The 19,908-nt window shown below is 40.2% G+C and overlaps 1 protein-coding gene across 4 annotated transcripts in view; it reads left to right on the forward strand.

Annotated features, from left to right (window-relative positions):
- The first annotated feature begins 1,076 nt into the window (after positions 1–1,076).
- grm1a (glutamate receptor, metabotropic 1a) overlaps positions 1,077–19,908 on the forward strand; it is a 31,499-nt gene continuing 12,667 nt past the window's right edge. For 2 of the 4 annotated variants that reach the window (XM_032542321.1, XM_032542322.1), the window contains exons 1-3: positions 1,080–1,334; positions 2,212–3,060; positions 6,110–6,359. In XM_032542321.1, the coding sequence (XP_032398212.1) occupies positions 2,331–3,060; positions 6,110–6,359 (980 nt within the window). In that variant the 5' untranslated portion in view covers positions 1,080–1,334; positions 2,212–2,330. Of the gene's footprint in view, positions 1,335–2,211; positions 3,061–6,109; positions 6,360–19,908 lie in introns of all 4 variants that reach the window. The other 2 variants (XM_032542325.1, XM_032542324.1) reach the window with 2 other exon arrangements.

A 19,908-nucleotide genomic window follows, 5' to 3' on the forward strand; every position in this document is an offset into this window, starting at 1 on the left:
TATTGATCCCCAGTGGGGAAATTACAATTTACACTCTGTTTTGTTAGTAATCACTACAACAGGCCTGAAAGACACACACATTCTCAGGTCCTATACATGCACTCATGGAGAGATGTCAGAGTGAGTGGACTGCCAGTGCTGGACCAGCACCCTGAGCGGTTGGGGAGGGGGGTTCGGTGCCTTGCTCATGAGCACCTGGCAGGGCCCAGAAGGTGAAGTGGCATCTCTCCGGCTGCCAATCCACAGTTCCCACTACAACTCCCTACGGACATCACTGATATTAACAAAATATACTTTTGGGTAAGATTTTTTCCAATGTAAATGTGTTTGCATCAGGCCTACATCCGTTTACTTAACGATTTAGGCAGACCTTATTGCATAAACGTTCAACTCAGGCTAAAGTAATGAGTGAAGCTTAATTCAGCAGGTTAAGAGCGATGTAGGCCTACATGTCACCAGTAGCCTTCAACCAAACACTAGATGGCGTGATGCAGACTGTTGACTCCTGTCCGTGGTGCTGAAAACATCCCTCCTGTGTCCAGCGTTGATTCCTTATGTAAACTCAAGGAGGGGACATATGAGATATTGCCTATTAGTCATGAAGGACAGCGGTGCTGCTTGACGCGTCTGCTTGTTGTAAGCGCTTGTCAGTCTCCTATAAACGTTCAGTTATACTGAGCTGTCACACAGCCTAATTCCAATCTGGTTAGAGCCTGACACCGATAACTCATCTCACTTTTCCCCTCTCAAAATTATTGACACGCGGAATTATTAAATTGCTTCAACTGTTTATGATGGGATAGCGATAATGGCACACCCTCCACACACACTCGTGCACATAAACAAAGTTTGCTACAAAAACAGTTGTATGATAGTGTTACAGACCAAACAGAAGACAGGCCACACTTTCTCTCATCATTTCCACACCTGCTTATATGAAGTGGGGAGAATGGCGTGCATGAAATCATTCTCATGGAGATGTAATAAATCAACAGCCAACTATCTTGCACAGAAGCTCGAATGCTCCACTGATATGACTTGTATAATGTATTATACCCAAAGGCAGATTTCGATTTTTTTCCTGTCCTTTTCAGCTTAGATAAAACATTGCAGGTCTTAGGTAATGCATATATTAAAGACGTGCAGGCATAAGAGGAAGAATACTGTAGAAAAGGCGCTGGTTGCGGGGGATCTTAATGTTCACGTCGAGAGAGAGAGAGAGAGAGAGAGAGAGAGAGAGAGAGAGAGAGAGAGAGTGAGAGTGAGGTGATACAGCCGAAGACCACGCGCCACAGAAGACGGACTAAGGCACGCGACATGTCTCAAGGATTCAGGTAAGTTTTGAACAATAGGCTCAGAAAACAATCTGCTTAAAATATGTCTGATGTAAATAGGACAATGAAAAGGATAGATAGAGAAAAGCTCACATTGGCTATTGAGAACCGACTCACGTTGTGTTTTCTTCTGCTGAATGATACATTCTTAGTTCGTGTATTATTTATTATTATTATCATTAGACTATTTTCTTTAGTAGTAGGCTAGTAGTATTTCAATCAACCGATGCTACCTTAGGTTGCACGGCAGATAAGAAGAAGAATGTGCGGTGCGTTTGTCTTCCATCCGTCCTCATTTAGAATTCAAACAGGAGTCGACTGTGGAAGGATGGTAGTTTATCGGCTTCAATAGAAACTAGCTGTGTCAAATCGTGAAGAATGGGTCTGTGAGAGGATGACGAGCCCAGACAACAGTCCCAAAGACGTCCTTGTAACGTGTTTGGAAAGCGCGCTGTCCACGGTGCTGAAATCTGGTTCCTGCCTGATTTTTTCAATGGGCAGCGAGCACAGGACCTCAGCCTCTCCAGCTACTGGCTATTTGTATAAAACACGATTGCTTGAGACATTTTAAAGTACCTGGCTGCCCCCTCCAGAGCTAACCACATGCACAGTGGGGCAATTCCCAGTGGATAGCTGTCCTTTTAGGCTACTACTGCCCCTTGATCAGGTGGGTGTGAGTTAAATGCCTTGCTCAAAGGCACATCAATGGTAGCTATAAGAGAGGCATGAGGACTGCTGCCAGCTGCAGGGATGTAAAAGGGCGTGGATGGAAATGAGCATGCGTGCTTAGTCAACTATTCCCACATAACACTGTAGCACATCTGGCATCGTTTCTCTCAGCTTGCATGTCACAGCAGTTTGTCTCATTTCTCTGTAGGTGCGCGAGGATATGCCCCGGGTGTCGTGCTCACAGATCATGGTCGCTGGGATAAACGTGGATGTAGCCTACTGACAGACAGCAGATAGTATGCCTGCACAGTTGGTACGGCTCACGCAATGTGGCACAATATGGCACGCGTAAAGATGGGTCTCTTCGCTCTCCTGTTTCTCCCAACGTTTTTCTTCCGTGTCCTCGTGCTCTCCCACAGCAGCAGCATCAATGAGCGGTCGGCGGTGCCTCGCGCCGTGGTCCGCTCCGTGGCTCGTATGGATGGAGACGTGATCATCGGTGCGCTCTTCTCCGTCCACCACCAGCCGTCTGCGGAGAAAGTGGCTGAGCGGAAGTGCGGGGACGTCCGCGAGCAGTATGGCATCCAAAGGGTGGAGGCCATGTTCCACACGTTGGACCGGATCAACGCTGACCCGAACCTGCTACCCAATATCAGCCTGGGCTGTGAGATCCGAGACTCCTGCTGGCACTCCTCTGTGGCCCTGGAGCAGAGCATCGAGTTCATCCGGGACTCGCTCATCTCCATCCGGGATGATAAGGACGGGTCCAAATGGTGCATTGACGGCACCCCGTCCCACCAGCCTCCCCCGTCCAAGAAACCCATCGCAGGAGTGATCGGACCCGGATCCAGTTCTGTGGCCATTCAGGTGCAGAACCTCCTACAGCTCTTCAACATCCCACAGATCGGCTACTCCGCCACCAGCATCGACCTGAGTGACAAGACTCTGTTCAAGTACTTCTTGAGGGTCGTGGCCTCAGACACCCTCCAGGCGCGGGCCATGCTGGACATTGTCAAGCGGTACAACTGGACCTATGTATCTGCAGTGCACACTGAGGGTGAGACCCCTATCACTGACCTCTCTTAGTGGAAAATCACCATAATGTGCCATCAGCCATGTTGTCTGTTAGTCTGGTAGTGGATGAAAGTAATTATGGATTATGGAATCTAAATTACCTAAAGCATCACCACAATGTATTCATTGGTTGAAGTGGGAGAGAGACACATATATTCCATATTTTATGCTATCAATTTGAAAATAGTGAGGATTATATATTATAGACTTTATAGTCTTGTGGGAAAGAATTATTGGGTCTCTGTAAATTATAGTGTGGTCTAGACCTATCTGTAAATTGTCCCGAGATAACTTCTGTTATGATTTTACACTATGAATAAAATCGAATTGAAATTGCGTTGCTTTTATAGAAATTCTGGACATTTGATGGAGGGACTTAAAGTTGCGATATACTGGGAAACCTGAAAAGATAATTACATATTTCATGGTAAACCACTGGCTTAGAAAATAATAATTTGAAAAAATGACAAACAAAATATGCATGGACCATCCTCAAACAATCCCACTTCCATGTTTTTCACTTAAGAGGAACTGAATGTCAATGAAATGTATTCACTCGTTTACAACTCCATGTGGAGTATCTGCCTGTCTCAGCATGTGGCTCTCAAGCTTTTTAGAGCAGACGTGCATACATACGTATATCTTCATTAGGATTTTTATGCAGTTGTCAGGAGTTGGAGGTTGTATGAACATTGCTTCAAGCATCTTCCCACACATCCTATGCATCATAATACATGTGCGTTTGCATTTGTTAAATAACCTGCACTAGGAGTTTGGTCTCTCCTTTTGTTGAAATGCTGAATTGCTGTGTTAATAGAATTCTCAAAGGATGTTTAAAAGTCAGCATCCAGCCACACACACAAGGGACCATTTCAGCATTAACAATGTATGTGTATCTTTTGGAAATGTTCAATTAATTCCATGGTTAAGGCTGGGATGAAAAATGACATGTTGTCGACGAATGTTTTAAATTTCACCAGATACATAAATGTCTTATCTCTACAGAAACCCTAGCAATAATAGCATTCTGTTTTTAACGACTTTTTTTTCTTTTTGATAACTCTTATGCTAATTTGTTTAGCCTAAGAACACAACAGTGCATTATGTTGGAGACATGAGGTAAAAGGAAGACAGGGTTTGGGTAGAAAGAGTAATTACTGTGAAGTGAATTATGTCTATAGATTTTCAGTAATGTTAGTGAATCACATTCATTGATGTGGACCTAAATATGACTGACAAGCGACATTACCCAGCATCCTCCCCTTGAGGAGTTGTGGACTCATGGGGAGTGTGAAACGTCTTTGGAAAGTCCTATTATAGTCAGGTGTTGGAGCTGGGCTTTGACACAGGTTGCTATCAGATAGATGAAGAGAGGGAGTTAGGGAGCTGTAGTACCTGGAGACATTACTAGGTGGCGTCAGCTGTCTGACCTTCAACATACAGGACTCTGTATGCCTTTGGGACTGAAGTCATAATTCAAGAGTAATGAATAAACCAGTCAGGGGAAAAATGGATTTGATTGCCAGCAACATAATTTACTCAACAGGCTACAGTGCGAGTGATAAAGTTAGAATACTTTACAAACAAGTTTACAGTACAAACTTTTAATTGGAATTCATTTATGTTTTTTTTTTTCTTTTACATGCAGACATTCTGTAAATGTTAATCCTTACAGTGACTATAGGTTCAATTTTGTCAGAGACAACAGAGACATCTAGAGCCACAGTAAATGTTTCTGAGACTTCACATCCTAATTTGGCTGACCTTTGAGGAGGAGTCATATGTAAATCCAAACTATCTTTAGTTATCTCTGAAAGAGTGGTCACGACTGGCTTAAGCTCATGAGTTTTCTCTCCCTGCAACCTTAGACAAGTTATAAATGCAGCTTGTTCCCGTAGCAACAGCTAGGGCTGTGAAATTGCATAAATTATCTGTCCCGATTATCATCAGTCTGGTCGGAATGCTCAAAGCAGGTTTTTGGTAGTCGCTGTCAAATGGGCTGTCAACTAATGCACCACCACCCACCTGTCTCACGGTCTAGATGGAAAGAGTAAAATAATTGGATATCATTATTTCCATTTACTAGTGGGGGAGTGAAATGAGGTAACTGAAAATATCATCAAAGGACTATTGGAAAACCAACACATGGGCCCATTGTGTGCCAGAGTAAATGCATTACTGTGATGCCTATTTCAGCTGCTCTATAAAGCCATGCCACACAGAGAGAGAGTTTTCATTTTTCATCACTCATATAACGACAAAGCGGCATTAGAGGCCCCCAGGAACCTGGCCTCACAACAATGCGTTTGCACAACAAATGTTCTCAGATTGTTATGGATAGGGGCTCTTAATTTCCTTTTGACAAAATGCACACACACACACACACACACACACACACACACATCCGCACATGCACACACACAAAGACGCATGTTCAAGCATGCACAAGTGATTGGATTGCCTGTATAATCCAGCTCTCATTCTAAAGAGCTGTGGGCTTTATCATCAGTCCAGATTGAGGAAATAGAAGATTTAGACTTACACACAAACAGCTTTGCAGGGCCCTTGATTGGGACAGTGTGCAGTTAAACAAGGATAGCTATCGTCACCCTTTTGGCTTTGATTGCAATCAGTAGCCAGTAAACTCACTGTGACACTCATTAAAAGAGGATCAGACCTTCATCTCAGTCAGGACTGGATGCACTAAACTAAATCAACATCATTGAAATAATTAGAAATGTATGGTTGAAAGCATTTATGTTTTTGAAAGTAACAGGGCGTGTAATGTTTTGTTATCACAAAAACATTGATTAATGTCCCCAATTTTGAGCTCACAATTAGTGAAAACGCCACAGCCAGTGTATTATCCATTTCCACAAAGGCTAATTTAAAAAAAAAACGGGATTACCAGACAGGGAAAATACACTTTTTAAGGATATTGTTTTATTGTTTAATTCCAGTAAGGTTGGAATGTCTTCGATCTGAATTCTGACTGTTTAATCATCTTAATCTATTTTCTTCATCACCTACAGGAAACTATGGGGAGAGTGGCATGGAGGCCTTCAAGGAGCTGGCCTCTCAGGAAGGCTTATGCATTGCCCACTCGGACAAGATCTACAGTAACGCAGGGGAGAAGCACTTTGATCGCCTTCTGAGGAAACTGCGGGAGCGTCTCCCCAAAGCTCGTGTAGTGGTGTGTTTCTGTGAAGGCATGACTGTCCGAGGTCTCCTGATGGCCATGAGGAGACTGGGGGTGTTCGGGGAGTTCCTCCTCATCGGCAGGTATGGATGTGTTTTTTTTATCTTCTGAATCACAGTTGAGAGCATCTCACCGGAGGGCGAGAAATCAGTTTACAGGCTGGAAGGCTGGGATATGCTGTGTTGTCTTCCTGATGTGCATGTCACCAAGGCAACCAAGAAGAACTAGATCTCATACCATTAGCACTGAATAGAAATGTTCTCCAGCAATGAATAATTGGTATTTCTGTCACAGACACAAAACGTGAGAAGGAAACAATGCCTCTGGTCCATTATCTCCCTTTGGGCTGTCTTGTATTTGTCTTTTTATGGCAATGGCAGTCTTTTTGCTTTTAGTTATCAAACAGAGGCTCACACACATCTTTTTGCGCATTTAAAGACAATATTGAACCAACTTGAATTGTGAAGATTTTTTCCTTGATTGATATTCACTTCATCTCTTCCTTTCAATTTCCCCCCCTCTTCCCCCACTCAATGTTGAGTGACAGTGACTGACACTAGCTACGGTCTTAGTCATTACAAAAGGGCAAGAGTCGTCTCACACACTTATACAGCGGCACATTACACCATGCAATAGCCCTGAAGGAACATTCACACTTGTCAGTAAAAGCCAAACAAACCTTGATGCTACTTTTCAGTTCATTCGTGCAATATTTTCCCCCAATCATTTCATTGAGGGAGGAGTTTTGTTATTGGGCAGTTGTCCACCATATGTTAAATGAGGAGGACATTAATAAGACAGCTAGGGATGACCTAGACTTGTAGCCTAGCTAAGCAGATGTCGTTGGAGATTTGGATGAACACTGCGTGAGTGCAGGTCAAATTCTCAGGAAGAACCTGAGAGACGAAATACAGTAAGGCAACTTCCATCTTTACTCTTTGTTCACTCATTTAATTGTTCGGATTTTGGCTCATAGCACCTTGAATGTTCAAAGACATCACATCACATGTTCATGCGAAAAGTAAATTTATGATGAAGACTTACGGGCAATTTGTTTTTGAGCCTTTTTTGTTTTATAGGCCGCATTTTCAAGACTTTTCAACAATGCACAATCTGGAGTAATATGTACAATGCATAAGATGTATATGAAATATGTTGTTTTACCTTGTTAAAGAAAAGGGTATGCGATGAACACTTCAATATTTAAACTACAATAATGTATAAAGTATTACAGCAGGTTTTTAAAGATATTGTGGTAGTCTTGCATTATGTGTTGAGGTTGTTGTCTCTTCCACTTTGAATGGATTTCTCTCCGTGTTTTTCTTTATAAAACATAGATTAGATTGTTGAAAATAGTTGATTTGGAGTCAATTATTCTGTGCGTACACCATCCTAATGCTGGCACTATATGTATTAATCCTTAGCTAAAAAAATTCTCCAACAAATGTGCTATTTACACCTGTTAGTGTTACTGCTAGTAACATTTGCCAAAGGGGTGGGTAACTTCAGGATGTCAGCCTCATTTAAAAAAAAATAAAAAAATGAAAACTACATATTTACGAGTGTTTTTTTAAAGATTTCCAGTCAGTCAAGATTTCAGTGTGAACCAATAGCAGGGTAGGTTGGAAAGCATTGCGATACAAATTAACCGTTTTTTTTTTTTTTTTTTAAATTTTTGTCTTGGGATCTGTTTACAGTAGGAAAAATGCAGAAAACCTTAAAAGTGTCTTGTTGGATAGCTACAGTATCTAAAATATGTGAGTAAGGACACCTTGTTGTGTTAGATAAAATTTGACTTAATTCTTTTGTATGTACTTAACACACATACAGAAGATTTCCAGTTTAATAGACACTTCTCTATTGGCAGGCACAGAAGGATTTGTTTCTTGTCACTGCTATTATCCTCGAGGAAGCCTTCCTCACATTATCTCCCAGTGGTAGAACCAAAGAGAAGCTGCTCTTCTCTGCAGCCTCCGTTTACGTTGTATGTGATACATTTGATGCATACGTGCATATTTAAGTTCTTGGCAGGTGAAGGCACTCTTTTTTCTCAGATGAAGAACATGCCTTTAAATTATCCATTATAATGACACTCTAGGGCTACATTCCTTCCCATGTCTCTTCTTTTCTTTTTCCTCTATAGGAGATGGGAAAGTGGTTCTTTTTTTAGCTTTTGTGGAAGTCTCCATGGGCGGAGGAAATGATTTTGGGTCAGAGAGAGAGAGAGAGATAGAGAGAGAGAGAGAGAGAGAGAGAGTGAGTGAGTGTGTAAAAATGATGTTGGGCCAACACAGATGCCAAGCCATGTGTGGGTTTCCTGGCATGTATTGGACAACTGAATGAGACTGTCAGACAGGTTTTAGCTCATCAAAGGGGAGCTTGTTTTCTTTTAATTCATGCTTTTGCCCCTAAAGAAGCCTCCTTCATGAAGTGTGTGTGTGTGTGTGTGTGTGTGTGTGTGCGTGTGTGTGTGTGTTTGTATTGAGTAAAGTACACAAGGACAAACAAATGAATGAGTGAATGAAATAAAGTGCCAGATCAAGAAGAGTACTGACAAGCCAATCTGTCGTTCTTACATTTAACATCTAACACACTGGCTACTCAGTCTTTTATTACTGCAAATGCCAACATTTGTTGTCAACAAAAAGATAATTGTATTAAAATTGCTAATGTAGAACAAAAATGCCACTGAAAGACAGACAATTTCCAAGTCTTTTGCACCTTTTTTTTTTGATTTAGCTTGTTTCCACTGTTTTAGAGTTGCTTAAAATCAGCTAATACAGGTTTAAGCTATGAACTAGTGCTGTCTGGTGCTTGCAGATTTCATTCAATCAAGAAACACCTACATGCAGCACGTAATGGTAAAAAACATAATTGCTGTTACTTTTAAATAAAAAAAAACTTAAATTAATGTGAGGCACTACAATTTTACACCCAGTACTCTCTAGTATCACAACAGACCACAATAGAAAATTGGGAAGGGTCTTAATATAAGCTTCATTACATTTAGAATGAGTGCAATGATGATAAAAATTAAAATTTGACTTTTTGCCCTGAGAAAAGTCATGGCTACAATCATGAAGCTAATGTGCCAGGGTGATTACAACATAACTTATTAACTTTCGATTACAATATTCCCATCAGTCCAATCAACGTAATAATTTAAATGTCAAAGCACCATACCAAAATGTACATAAGAAGCAGGCAGTTTTTTTCAACACATCTCATCTGTGAAGATGCTCATAGAAAACGAGGCAGACAAAAACACTATAGGGCAGTAGCTACATAAACTACAAGTAGACATGCAGAGAGTTTTCTATCCAAGAGCTTTTGTTTTAGCTCTTCAGCTAACCTGCTCTTCAGACAAGGGCCAGGTGTGGCAGCGTGCTCGACTCACTTCATCCCTGACCTGCAGACTCTACTCTGCGTCACTTCAACACTTTACATCTACTCTGCTTTGCTATTGTCAGTCAGCAGGGCTCTTGTCTTTCTCTCTCTGGGATGTCAATCATGATTTTGCCAATAAGCGGCCTTCATTACCCTACAACTGCACACACGCACATGAGAGGCTACATTTATTCCATGCATACACTCCATACATCGATCATCCACTTCATTCCAATCAGGAATACATTGATTTCCATCTTCTTGTGGTGTTCAAGTACATTTCCAAGTGATTATGTGACATCTGCTTAGTCACATGGATGTACGCTTAGTCAGAATGGAGCAGGAAGCACAGGAAGTGTATTATATAACCTAAGTTATTTTTTAAGAACACAAAATTATTGTATGGCTGAGCTGGAATGTTGTTGTTTAGGCAGATTAGGAGAGTCAATCAATTCTGCAAAAGGACGGTTAAAGTTAGAGAGGAGTAGACTTTGGATTTTTTGACTGTGGAGTCCTGCTGGTTGGTCCTCAGATTAAGGTGGAGAGATTTAACAAAGACAAAGACAAAGAGAGATGAAGGTAGAGGCAGAGAGAGACCGGAAGGAGATAAGAAAGCTAGGTTAGGAGTAGATCGTCCCTGATCTGGTGAAAACCAAAGTTTTAGTTTTTACATTTCTAGACAGGTTGAAGGATGACATGCTTCTCAATTCTTCCACTTCTCAAGCCCATAAAACCAGACCTTTTGGACCCTTGTCTTCCAGGAACAAAGGTACAGTAGAAGTAGCATGGCGTTTCCAGGGCACCACAACACCTCACATGGAGGAGTTTGAGATGGATAGATGGGCCAGTAAAGCATTTGACTTTGTTGAAACTTAAAGTCAAAACTACACAAATCAATATTTTAATATATTATGTTGGATAAAACGGCTATGTGTGATGTGTTGCTGGTATGCCTGTACGAACAAATCTCTTTTATAGCCACAGTAGTTTTCAGCACAAAAACCTAGAGAGTCTAAAGAGGCAGATATTTTCCTTTGTTGTTGGTAGGCACAAAAAAAACAGAAAAAGAAAGAATATTAGACCTACATTCATACGGTGGCCAACTTCAGATTGATGCTAATGTTGCTCTCTGTCTGCTGGATGTGTGACTAATCAACTGTTGTTGACGCATCTCCATACAACGATTTGTAATGTAACCTAATAAAAGGTTAAGCATTGTTTTTCGTGCATTATCCTATAAATTTCCAGCAACACGAGCGATCATTGGAAAAGTTTGTGTTAAAATAAGTACCTTTGTTATGTAATTTAAATTTGTGACAATAGTTACAGTAAGAACGTAAATTATGTTACAAATCGTCACCTTCCTAAAATAATCGCCTAAGTCATTTTTTGACAAAAAGTATTTTCTTGCCTATATCATCTCCTCATGGTGCGGGCCACCTCTGGTAACATTTCCTACATTCTCAGTTGAACAGTTCATGTGATTCTACGCCTTTAGTATAACTGCATAAGTCAAAATATGTTCAGTATGTGGTTCAGTTTTTTGTGTTTTCTGAAAAACGTGAAAAAATGACTTAGGCGATTATTTTAGGAAGGTGACGAAATGTAAGTTCCAATAAACAAACGTGTTGCTTTCACACAGGACTGAAACAGCGGTCTCCTGGGAGAAAGCCTTGTGTTTGTTGGACCTATCCCTCCCTTAGCAGACTTTGTTGCTCTCTATACTTCGTCAGCCCTGCCCATCCTGGCTCGTCATTACGTGGGTTATTAGATTAGATTAGATAATACTTTATTCATCCCACAGAGGGGACATTCCCTTGTAACAGCAGCAGCGGTTTTCTACAGTAAAAGCAAAAAAACAAACAAGTTAAACACACAAACAAACAGGCAAACACCAGACAATGAGCAGAAGGTATAGACTGAATGTAAAGTGGCGTCATTTGGTAGGTATAAGTATAAACAGTTAATGAGAACAGCTTGAACAAGTTAACCTTGTTCACACAACAAGTTCGCTTGTTGTGTGCTGCCCTCAAGTAGACAAAAATCTCATTCAGGTTTGCTAAAGTACTGTAGTTAAATGCCAAAACCTCATCATAACCGGCAGATTACAAAAAAACTTATATGAATCATTTTTGGAACTATCATGTGTTGGTACAGACAAATATTCTCACCCTGCCAATAGCTGTGTCAGATCAGTAAACCCTCATCTAGGTGTCTAGTTTGGAGGACTTGTTGCATATAACACATTGAAAAATCTCCCGAAAGCAAAAAAAAAAGATGTCATCTGCTTGGAATTGTAACTTCAGGGAGTTGATGTACAGAGCATTTTTTTAAGGAAATGTACAAAGTGTTGCTTTACCTTTCAGAAACTATCAAAGGCGTTATTCAGCGTATGGCAGCTCCATGACAAACAAACTAAATAATAAACAAAATAAATTATCACATAACACTTTTACATTTTTTTTCTCAAAGCCTCTTTGAAGTTGGTATAGCTTTTCACCCAATGCGTTTAGGACATAAGTCGGAAAGCAGTCTCACCATAGGGTGGAGTAATTTGAATGTCCACTGAAAAGCAAGTAACAGCTACAAGAATGTTATACACACTATGAGCTGAAAATATGTGTGAAAATAAAATCATTGTTCCACTCTATCCTCTGTCTTTTGAGTCTAGCCACGCAACTTATAGAGGAGTATCCAGTCATTTCCCATTAAGCTTCATTGGTTGAACAGGAAGTTAGTGTGTGGACCAGTGTTAGCTGCATAGAGTGTCCTTTATGCAGTAAAATGGCCAAAGACTCCATGCCTGTTACTTGACCACAGAGAGCAATACACACAATGAGTCTCAGGAGATTGCTGCCAATATTATTACAGATCCACCACCACCATGTTGCTGTTAGTGAGCTGTGACCAGTGCTCAAAAGTGTCTTTTTGCTGAAGCTGTTGCTCCATTTATAGATTGTTTGTCAAGGTCTTTTACCCTGTCGGAGTGAATGTTGCACTTTAAAAAAAGAAAAGCAATACAGGCACCAATATTTGGCCCTTGAAAATCATTACCATTACATACCTATTTTCTTTTACATTTGTGCTGTCTAGCACACCAACACCAATAGCTGTGGCTATTGAAGACAGACAAAACACTCAAAAAAATGCACAGATTTAGCAAAAAGGCCAAAGAAAAGTGCCCACAATTTCTTTCAGGTCTCCACTCACTAACTCAAAGTATAGGTGACACATGACCTTACTGCTGATAGCTGTGAAATACTGTAGGTATCATATCATCAAGAATCATTCAGATTTATTTTTTTTCTTTTCAAATTGTAAATGAATGTAACAGAATATATGAGCTGACAGGAATGCAGCCATGAAAATTTCTGGCAGTGTGTGTTTTAACTAAAGTTTTCCTGAGGCAAATCCCATTAAATTCTCTCGCAGTTAAACTGAGTATTAAAAATACTGAATCCTGACTATATTTCCACATCCTCAGAGAAATAAAGAAATGCCATGAAAGAGTTTTTTTCAGCTTTGAAAATTTAGAAATATATCTACTCTAGTAGTGTCTTTTGTTATCACTCTCTCTCTTTCTGCCTGTTCCCCATCACCATAGTTTCTAAATGGCAGCAGGGAGTGAACCCACCTACCCATTTTCCCGCCTGCCAGCTCTCTTGCAATTAGCAGCATTCGATTTCTCTCTCTCCTTCTAATGTTGCTAGAATGCTGTTATTACTAAACATCATTTGCATAAGCTGCTTTTCCACATGTAACGCTCATTCCTGCCCCACTCTTACACACAGATTTGGTCTGGGTCCCGTATTAAATGCTTGCTTCTTGTTTGAGTTCATTTTATTCCTGACAAAATGGACACTGAGACTGTAGATGTTCTTGTATTCTTGGCTTGACACAAGTCATTAGCAAGGTATGACTGTGTCTTTTGAGGTGCAAAGAAAGCTGTGACCCCATATTGTATGTGTCACATGCATTTCTGTATTTGGCTGTCCTAGTCAATTTCCTGTAACCAGGGGACTCAGGTTTTGCTCTGAGCTTGAATAAATGAAACATTTAGGACGCCTGAGAGAGAGAGAGAGAGAGAGAGAGAGAGAGAGAGAGAGAGAGAGAGCGCAAAAGAGAGAGAGGGAAGTTGTAGTGCTGCTCATTTAGCTGCCTTTTTCCTGTCATCCAAGGCTTTTTATCTCCTACCCATCTCAGGAAGGAGAGCGCGGAGGATGTGGAATTTTGCCCATTGACTTGCAAGTAATTTGGCAAATAGCGGGGCATGAGCAAAAAGAGACCTTATCTCTGGCAACAGCACTGGCAACAACGCCATCCAGAATTGTAGATGTACAAGAGGTTAGGACTAGATTTTAGTTTCTCGGCGTTGGTGTTATCCATCCTTCAGAGATTCTTCTGAATCAAACGTGAGAAGATATATTCAGATTTATGAAAACTGTTTGGATAACAAGATGAAGGAAGTTTGAGGGTGCAGAAAAGGATTTCCATTAAGTAGTTGATGGCCAATTTCAAACTTCCATGCTTTATATACTGCAGAACTGTGGTTTTCCTCAATTTACAGGCAGGTTTTTCTGATCATCCACAAATTTACCTTTCATCTTTTCAGGATTATCTTGAGATGTGTGTGGCGTGATCCCCATAACCATCAATATGCTGTACTCTCTTGCTATAGGCTCACTCTACAGAAACACACTGTCTTTTGTTAAGCTTCCAGTGAGAGCACAATAGCGAATGGTACATTATGAATGTAAAGAAGAGAGAAAGTGTGGTGTGCGATGGAGGGGTGTACAGGGACAGAGACAAAAAGCAGATGAGGAGTGATGTTGAGCACTGAGCCTCCATCTTTACGTTACTCTCTCTGTGCGACATCATTCTGTCCTTTTGACCTTCTGCACAAAAGCAATCTTCATGCAAGTTTAGTGAGAGTTTACTGGGGCAAGCCATGCGGGAATCAAGCGCAATATAATTATTGTTAGTAGGACAGGATTTACTGTACCTCTGAAATGAAAGGCTTGTGTGCTGCAGTCACCATGGAAATTTTGTTTGGGCTCATGACAGAGTTGGTGTGATCGTCTCACTGCATATCTGTCATTCAGTCTGTCAGCAGGGCTCCAAACACAATAATCCCTTCTTGGAAAATATGGCCGACATCTGAAAAATTCCTCCCAGCTACAACAGCAACAAAGATTGTAATTATAAGATATTGACACACAGTCTACAGTGATGGCGCCCTGCTTGCATTACTCGTACACGCGTGAAAGTACATTTAAGTCGTCATTTTGAGTCGGTATTCGGGATTGCATATGTTTGTCTTCCAGTGAGCGATGGAGCACAATAAGCTGCATCTGAATATTTATAACATGCCTCTGATGTTAATTGAAAGCAGCCACACATTGTCAAGGACATCTCTCTCTCTTTCCAATTGATGCCTTGTGTTCCCTTGTGCAAGGGGATGGGTGAAGGAGTGATCACAAATAGCACACTGGCTTTGCATCTGGACATAGATGTTGCATCCTGATTCACAGAAGCTGAAATGCTTAGACAGCTAATATTGGAAAATGTATGAAAATGTGCAAAATTAAAATACATCAACAATATTTTTAATAATCTAATTGTTTTCGAGCAAAATATTCCAAATATTCTCCGCTTTCAGTCTGTGAGGTTTTCTTGTTGTTTGTTTTACATTAATGTTAATTAAATAACCTCATATTTTGGACGGGTGGTCGGACAAAACAAGCACCATCTCGTGGTCCTACTAATATAACATAATGTAAAATAATGGTAGAGTGCATAATAAACCCAAGGTGCAGTAGCAGTGGAGGCAGCTTCTAAAAATGTAATGATGCAAATATACCTAAATCATCAAAAAAATGGGGTATAACAAAAATGCAAAATTGTGTACAATTATATACAGTCGTCCTGTATACAGTAGGCCTCAGAGTTTAGTAAATCATTTTGAAGTAGCGGGCATTATTGTATCAGTTGTTTATGCAGTTTTAGGAGGAGCTGTCATTTTTTGGTCTGTTTTTGTTCAGGTAGATATTTGCCTGACAAAGACTTTGCGGCCACAAATGTTACATCATTACATTTTTGGGAGTTTGCAAATTTAGGTGAACTACCACTCATTTTCATTTCTAACATTTTATAGATATGATGATTCATTTATTATATAGAAAACAAGACATATTTGTCAATAATGTAAATACATTTGCCATTAATGAAGTTCATACCTTCCCTTCCTTCAAGTTTAACTGAAAATGGATTTAGTTATTATTGCAATAAAGAGCAACCAAAATGCCAAAAAGGAACATGGAAGCATTTTTAAACAGCTGTGCTCTAACCAACCTTATGTAATGATTTTAACATTAAATTCACCAACTAATGATAAGATTCTGCCATCCATCAGTCACTGCTACGACCGATATTACATGCCGAGACATTATCATGGGCTTTAGCAGTGGATTGACGTTCCTTGATGCTAAAAAGCAAAAAGGATTTTCTCCCAGCAGTGTTTCCCGTCAACGTAGAGGAGACTGATCTCCCAACTCAAACTGGGGCATGATGAATTAGTAAAAGCAGCTTGGATGGGCTTTTAAAGGCTCCCAGCTCACCCAGGGTCCTCTGTGTCACCTCAAGAGAGTCATGCTGCTGCCAACTAGCTAACAAGCCGCCACCACTTTTAACTCTACAGAGTTGCAGAAATAAGGGAAATGAAGGAGAATGGGAGTGTAGGGAGAGAGAGAGAGAGTGAGAGAGAGAAAGAGAGAGTGAGAGAGAGAGAGAGAGAATGGCAGTTTTTGAGATGGAACGTTAATGTTCAGCTTACAAGAGAAACCCTATGAATATTTCTTCCACTGCCAGAGCATTTTCAAATTAATTAAGGATGTTGTGCGATCATAATAGAGATAAATGTAGAACAGAAAACTAAAATTACCCCAAAGAGCTCCTATTGTGTGAAATTCTTGCTCACAATTACAAACTGTGGGATCTGAGCGCTTCTTCCACCACTGAGAATGAGATGATTGGACACTGATCAAAAAAAGAGAAACAAGAAGTTTTAATGGGAGTAAATAAAGTGTGTGTGTGTGTGTGTGTGTGCGCGTGTGCGTGTGTGTGTTTGTTCTTACAAAGAAACAATCCATTATGCTATCAAAGACCTAAAGCTTGATTTTACTTTTGAGAATAATGTAATTCTAGCAATTCGACTGCTTGCCATTCTAATGAATGACAGACAGATTAAAAGTTTTTTCTATTAACTACCTGAACTTTTATTTCACTCACGTAGAGCAATTAGGAAACTCTTGACTACCCTATCCTTCCTTTCCTCTTTTTAAAGTAACTCTTCTCATTCATCCTCCAGGGGAAACAGCGCATGTGATTAAATCTCTGCCCTGCCAATTAATTCATGGCTTCATAAATATACAAATGTGCTATCAAACTGGAACTAGATCATCTGGAGAGTGGGGAGAGGTTTCAGTCTACTCACTTTTGTGTGCTACTCTATAAATCATTGTTGGCATGCTGCAGCCCTCTAAACAATGCCACACATCATCAAGTCTCAGTAAATCATCATATTACGCACATCCTATTATTAAGCACATGGCATCAAAGTATTAGCATCCTGCTGACTGTACTTGCAGAGCTAAACACTGACTTTAATTATTCAGGAGTTGGAAAGTTGATGGTAGAAGAGAAATTGAATTAAGTTCCAACTGTAAGGATTGGCCTCAGTCTTGTGAGTTTTACTTGTTTAAATCTAAATTTAATATTTAATATGAACACATCCACTGTGCCACAATATATTTGTACTTGTGCTGTATTTACTTACTTAACTTAAGTGTCTAAATTAACATGGGCACTGGGCACTGGTTCATGGTTCACTTCTACCAACAGCCAACAACAAGTTGGTTTCTTTTAACTATGACACTAATATTTCTTTTCAATCATGTGTTTGTGTTGCCAGATCAGAATAAACTCATGTTAATAGCTTTTTGTAACAGTCATTTCGGTCACTTTTTAAAAAGGTTAAAAAAAAACATATGTTGATGGGCAAAAACAAATTACCTATTTTGCATCTTAGGTATAAATATTGTTGGATTAAACATAAGTACACATAGTGTTTGGTGTGATCCTTATTACTGCCAAAAGTAACTGGTATTCAGTATATTGCCTTGCATCACACACCTAAGCTTTCTTAAAACGAATCAATTCTATTTTAAATCATAAATACGTCCAACACAAACGTCAGAGGTATGCTCTGTTTTATAGCTCAGACCTGCTGCCTTGTCTGTCTTCAGTACAACGACTCCAAAACTATTAACATACTTGAACAGCGTTGACTCCTTAATCCGCTTAAACAGGTGTTCCTCCACTATATCTGACTCAGGTTGTGTAATAGTGGTCCTTCCAATATGCAGTGTAAAGCTGCAGAACATTGAGGTGACATTAAATCAGATTTTGTCCCATTAGGCGTCTCTCTGATGGCCCAAGAGTTTTGATGAGCTGCTTGGAGTTCTGCCCGACAGCGGAGAGCAAGGGAAAGAGAATGTCATTTTTCTACATCACAAACTCCACTGTGAGAAACAGCCACGCACATCTTGCACCTCACTCTCTTTTTCTTAAAACCAGTCTGTTTTCCACTGTTCTGCCAGAACAAATAAATTAAACACGAAATCATATTGAATAGACCATATGAAATGTAGTTACCTTGGCAGTTAAGGTATGTTTATGATAAACACTCGGAATACTTATGCACACAAATCTATACTGTGTGTGTGTGTGTGTGTGTGTGTGTGTGTGTGTGTGTGTGTGTCTGTCTGTGTGTACTACATGTACTGGAAGAGAGCAGGGAGGACAGAGACAGCATTCACTTGGAACAAATTAAGGAAATGTGACTAGGACCAATGAAATTCACGTGTTTCAAACTCTCAAGTCAGAGATTTTGACCTACACACACACACACACACACACACACACACGCTCACACGTGTGTCCTTATCCATCACCCAGAACATCCCATCCGTGCAAGGTAATTGGTTCCATGGTGAGTCATACCTAATTGGTGTGTAGCTGTCAATAGCATAGGTATTTCAAAGCAGTAGCCCAAAGCCCACATTATAGATAGAGAGACACAGAGTCAAATACAGCCTGAAACCCCACACTGGCTCAGATTTAGAGAACGGGGGGAGCTCAGACTGTTTACCTGTTAATTTGTTTTTCATTGTCCCCTTTACTGATGTTTTCCATTTCTCTTAAGCTGTGTGTCCAAATTGGCTTGGTAAGGTAGAAATTCTCTCACAGAGGGTTACACAAGCAAACAAACAAGCAAGCTGAAGGGATTGTGTAAAGCCTACAAATACGGTTGGGGCACTAATGGTGAGATTTCCATCCTCTTTAAATTAAGGATTGCTGCAGTGGACTTGAGATAAGCCTCTAAAACCAGTGCTGCCACGCTAATTTAACATCGTACAAGAGTAGAGGCCCTAGTCGACCTGCTTTTAGCGGAAGCTCATTATTTAAATGAAAGCAACACATGATCTAGAGTTTGGGTTTGTGCATTGATGTTATTCTGTCATTACATTTGCTGTTGTTTGATAGAAATGTTCTTATTAGTTTCCATCTGAACACAGACATAACAAACATCATTCAACCCACAGCTGCTCTACTTCTGTATTGCCTTTTACTCAATGATACTGCTGCTCTGTATGTCCAAATGGCTTTTGCATGGTTTTGTTTTCACGCTGCTACTTCCTCTATGATCCAACTTCCCCTTTAGAGGTGAAAATTACTTTTCAAGTTATTCCATTCAAAGATTCATTGTCACTGACAACGTTTGCCAACACATCACCATTCAAATCCACAATCAGTACATCCATCAGTGAATGGATCTCTGTACATACACCGCCTATGTTCAGTCTTCAGGTCATTTATCACTTCAGTCGGCTGCTGGTACAAGCTGTTCAGTTCACTTGGGTAAAAAACTCGGCCTATGCAAGGAATGTTAGGTATTAGCTCAACAGGTGAGTATTTGCAACAGAATTATCATATATTTTTTTAATAGTATATACTTTTAAGAAAGTTTTAATAAGGAAATAAGGGCTGAACTGACCAAGATGGTTTTGGTCGCTGTTGTGAGTCTGTTACAATACGTCATCTGTTTTAATTGGTATTATAAATTTGTATCATAAATTGTAACACTGTTTTCCTTTCTGAAGAATTCTGTGTGTGAACCTGCCTTGA

This window comes from Etheostoma spectabile, chromosome 18, assembly GCF_008692095.1.
Source record: "Etheostoma spectabile isolate EspeVRDwgs_2016 chromosome 18, UIUC_Espe_1.0, whole genome shotgun sequence".
NCBI lineage: Eukaryota > Metazoa > Chordata > Actinopteri > Perciformes > Percidae > Etheostoma > Etheostoma spectabile.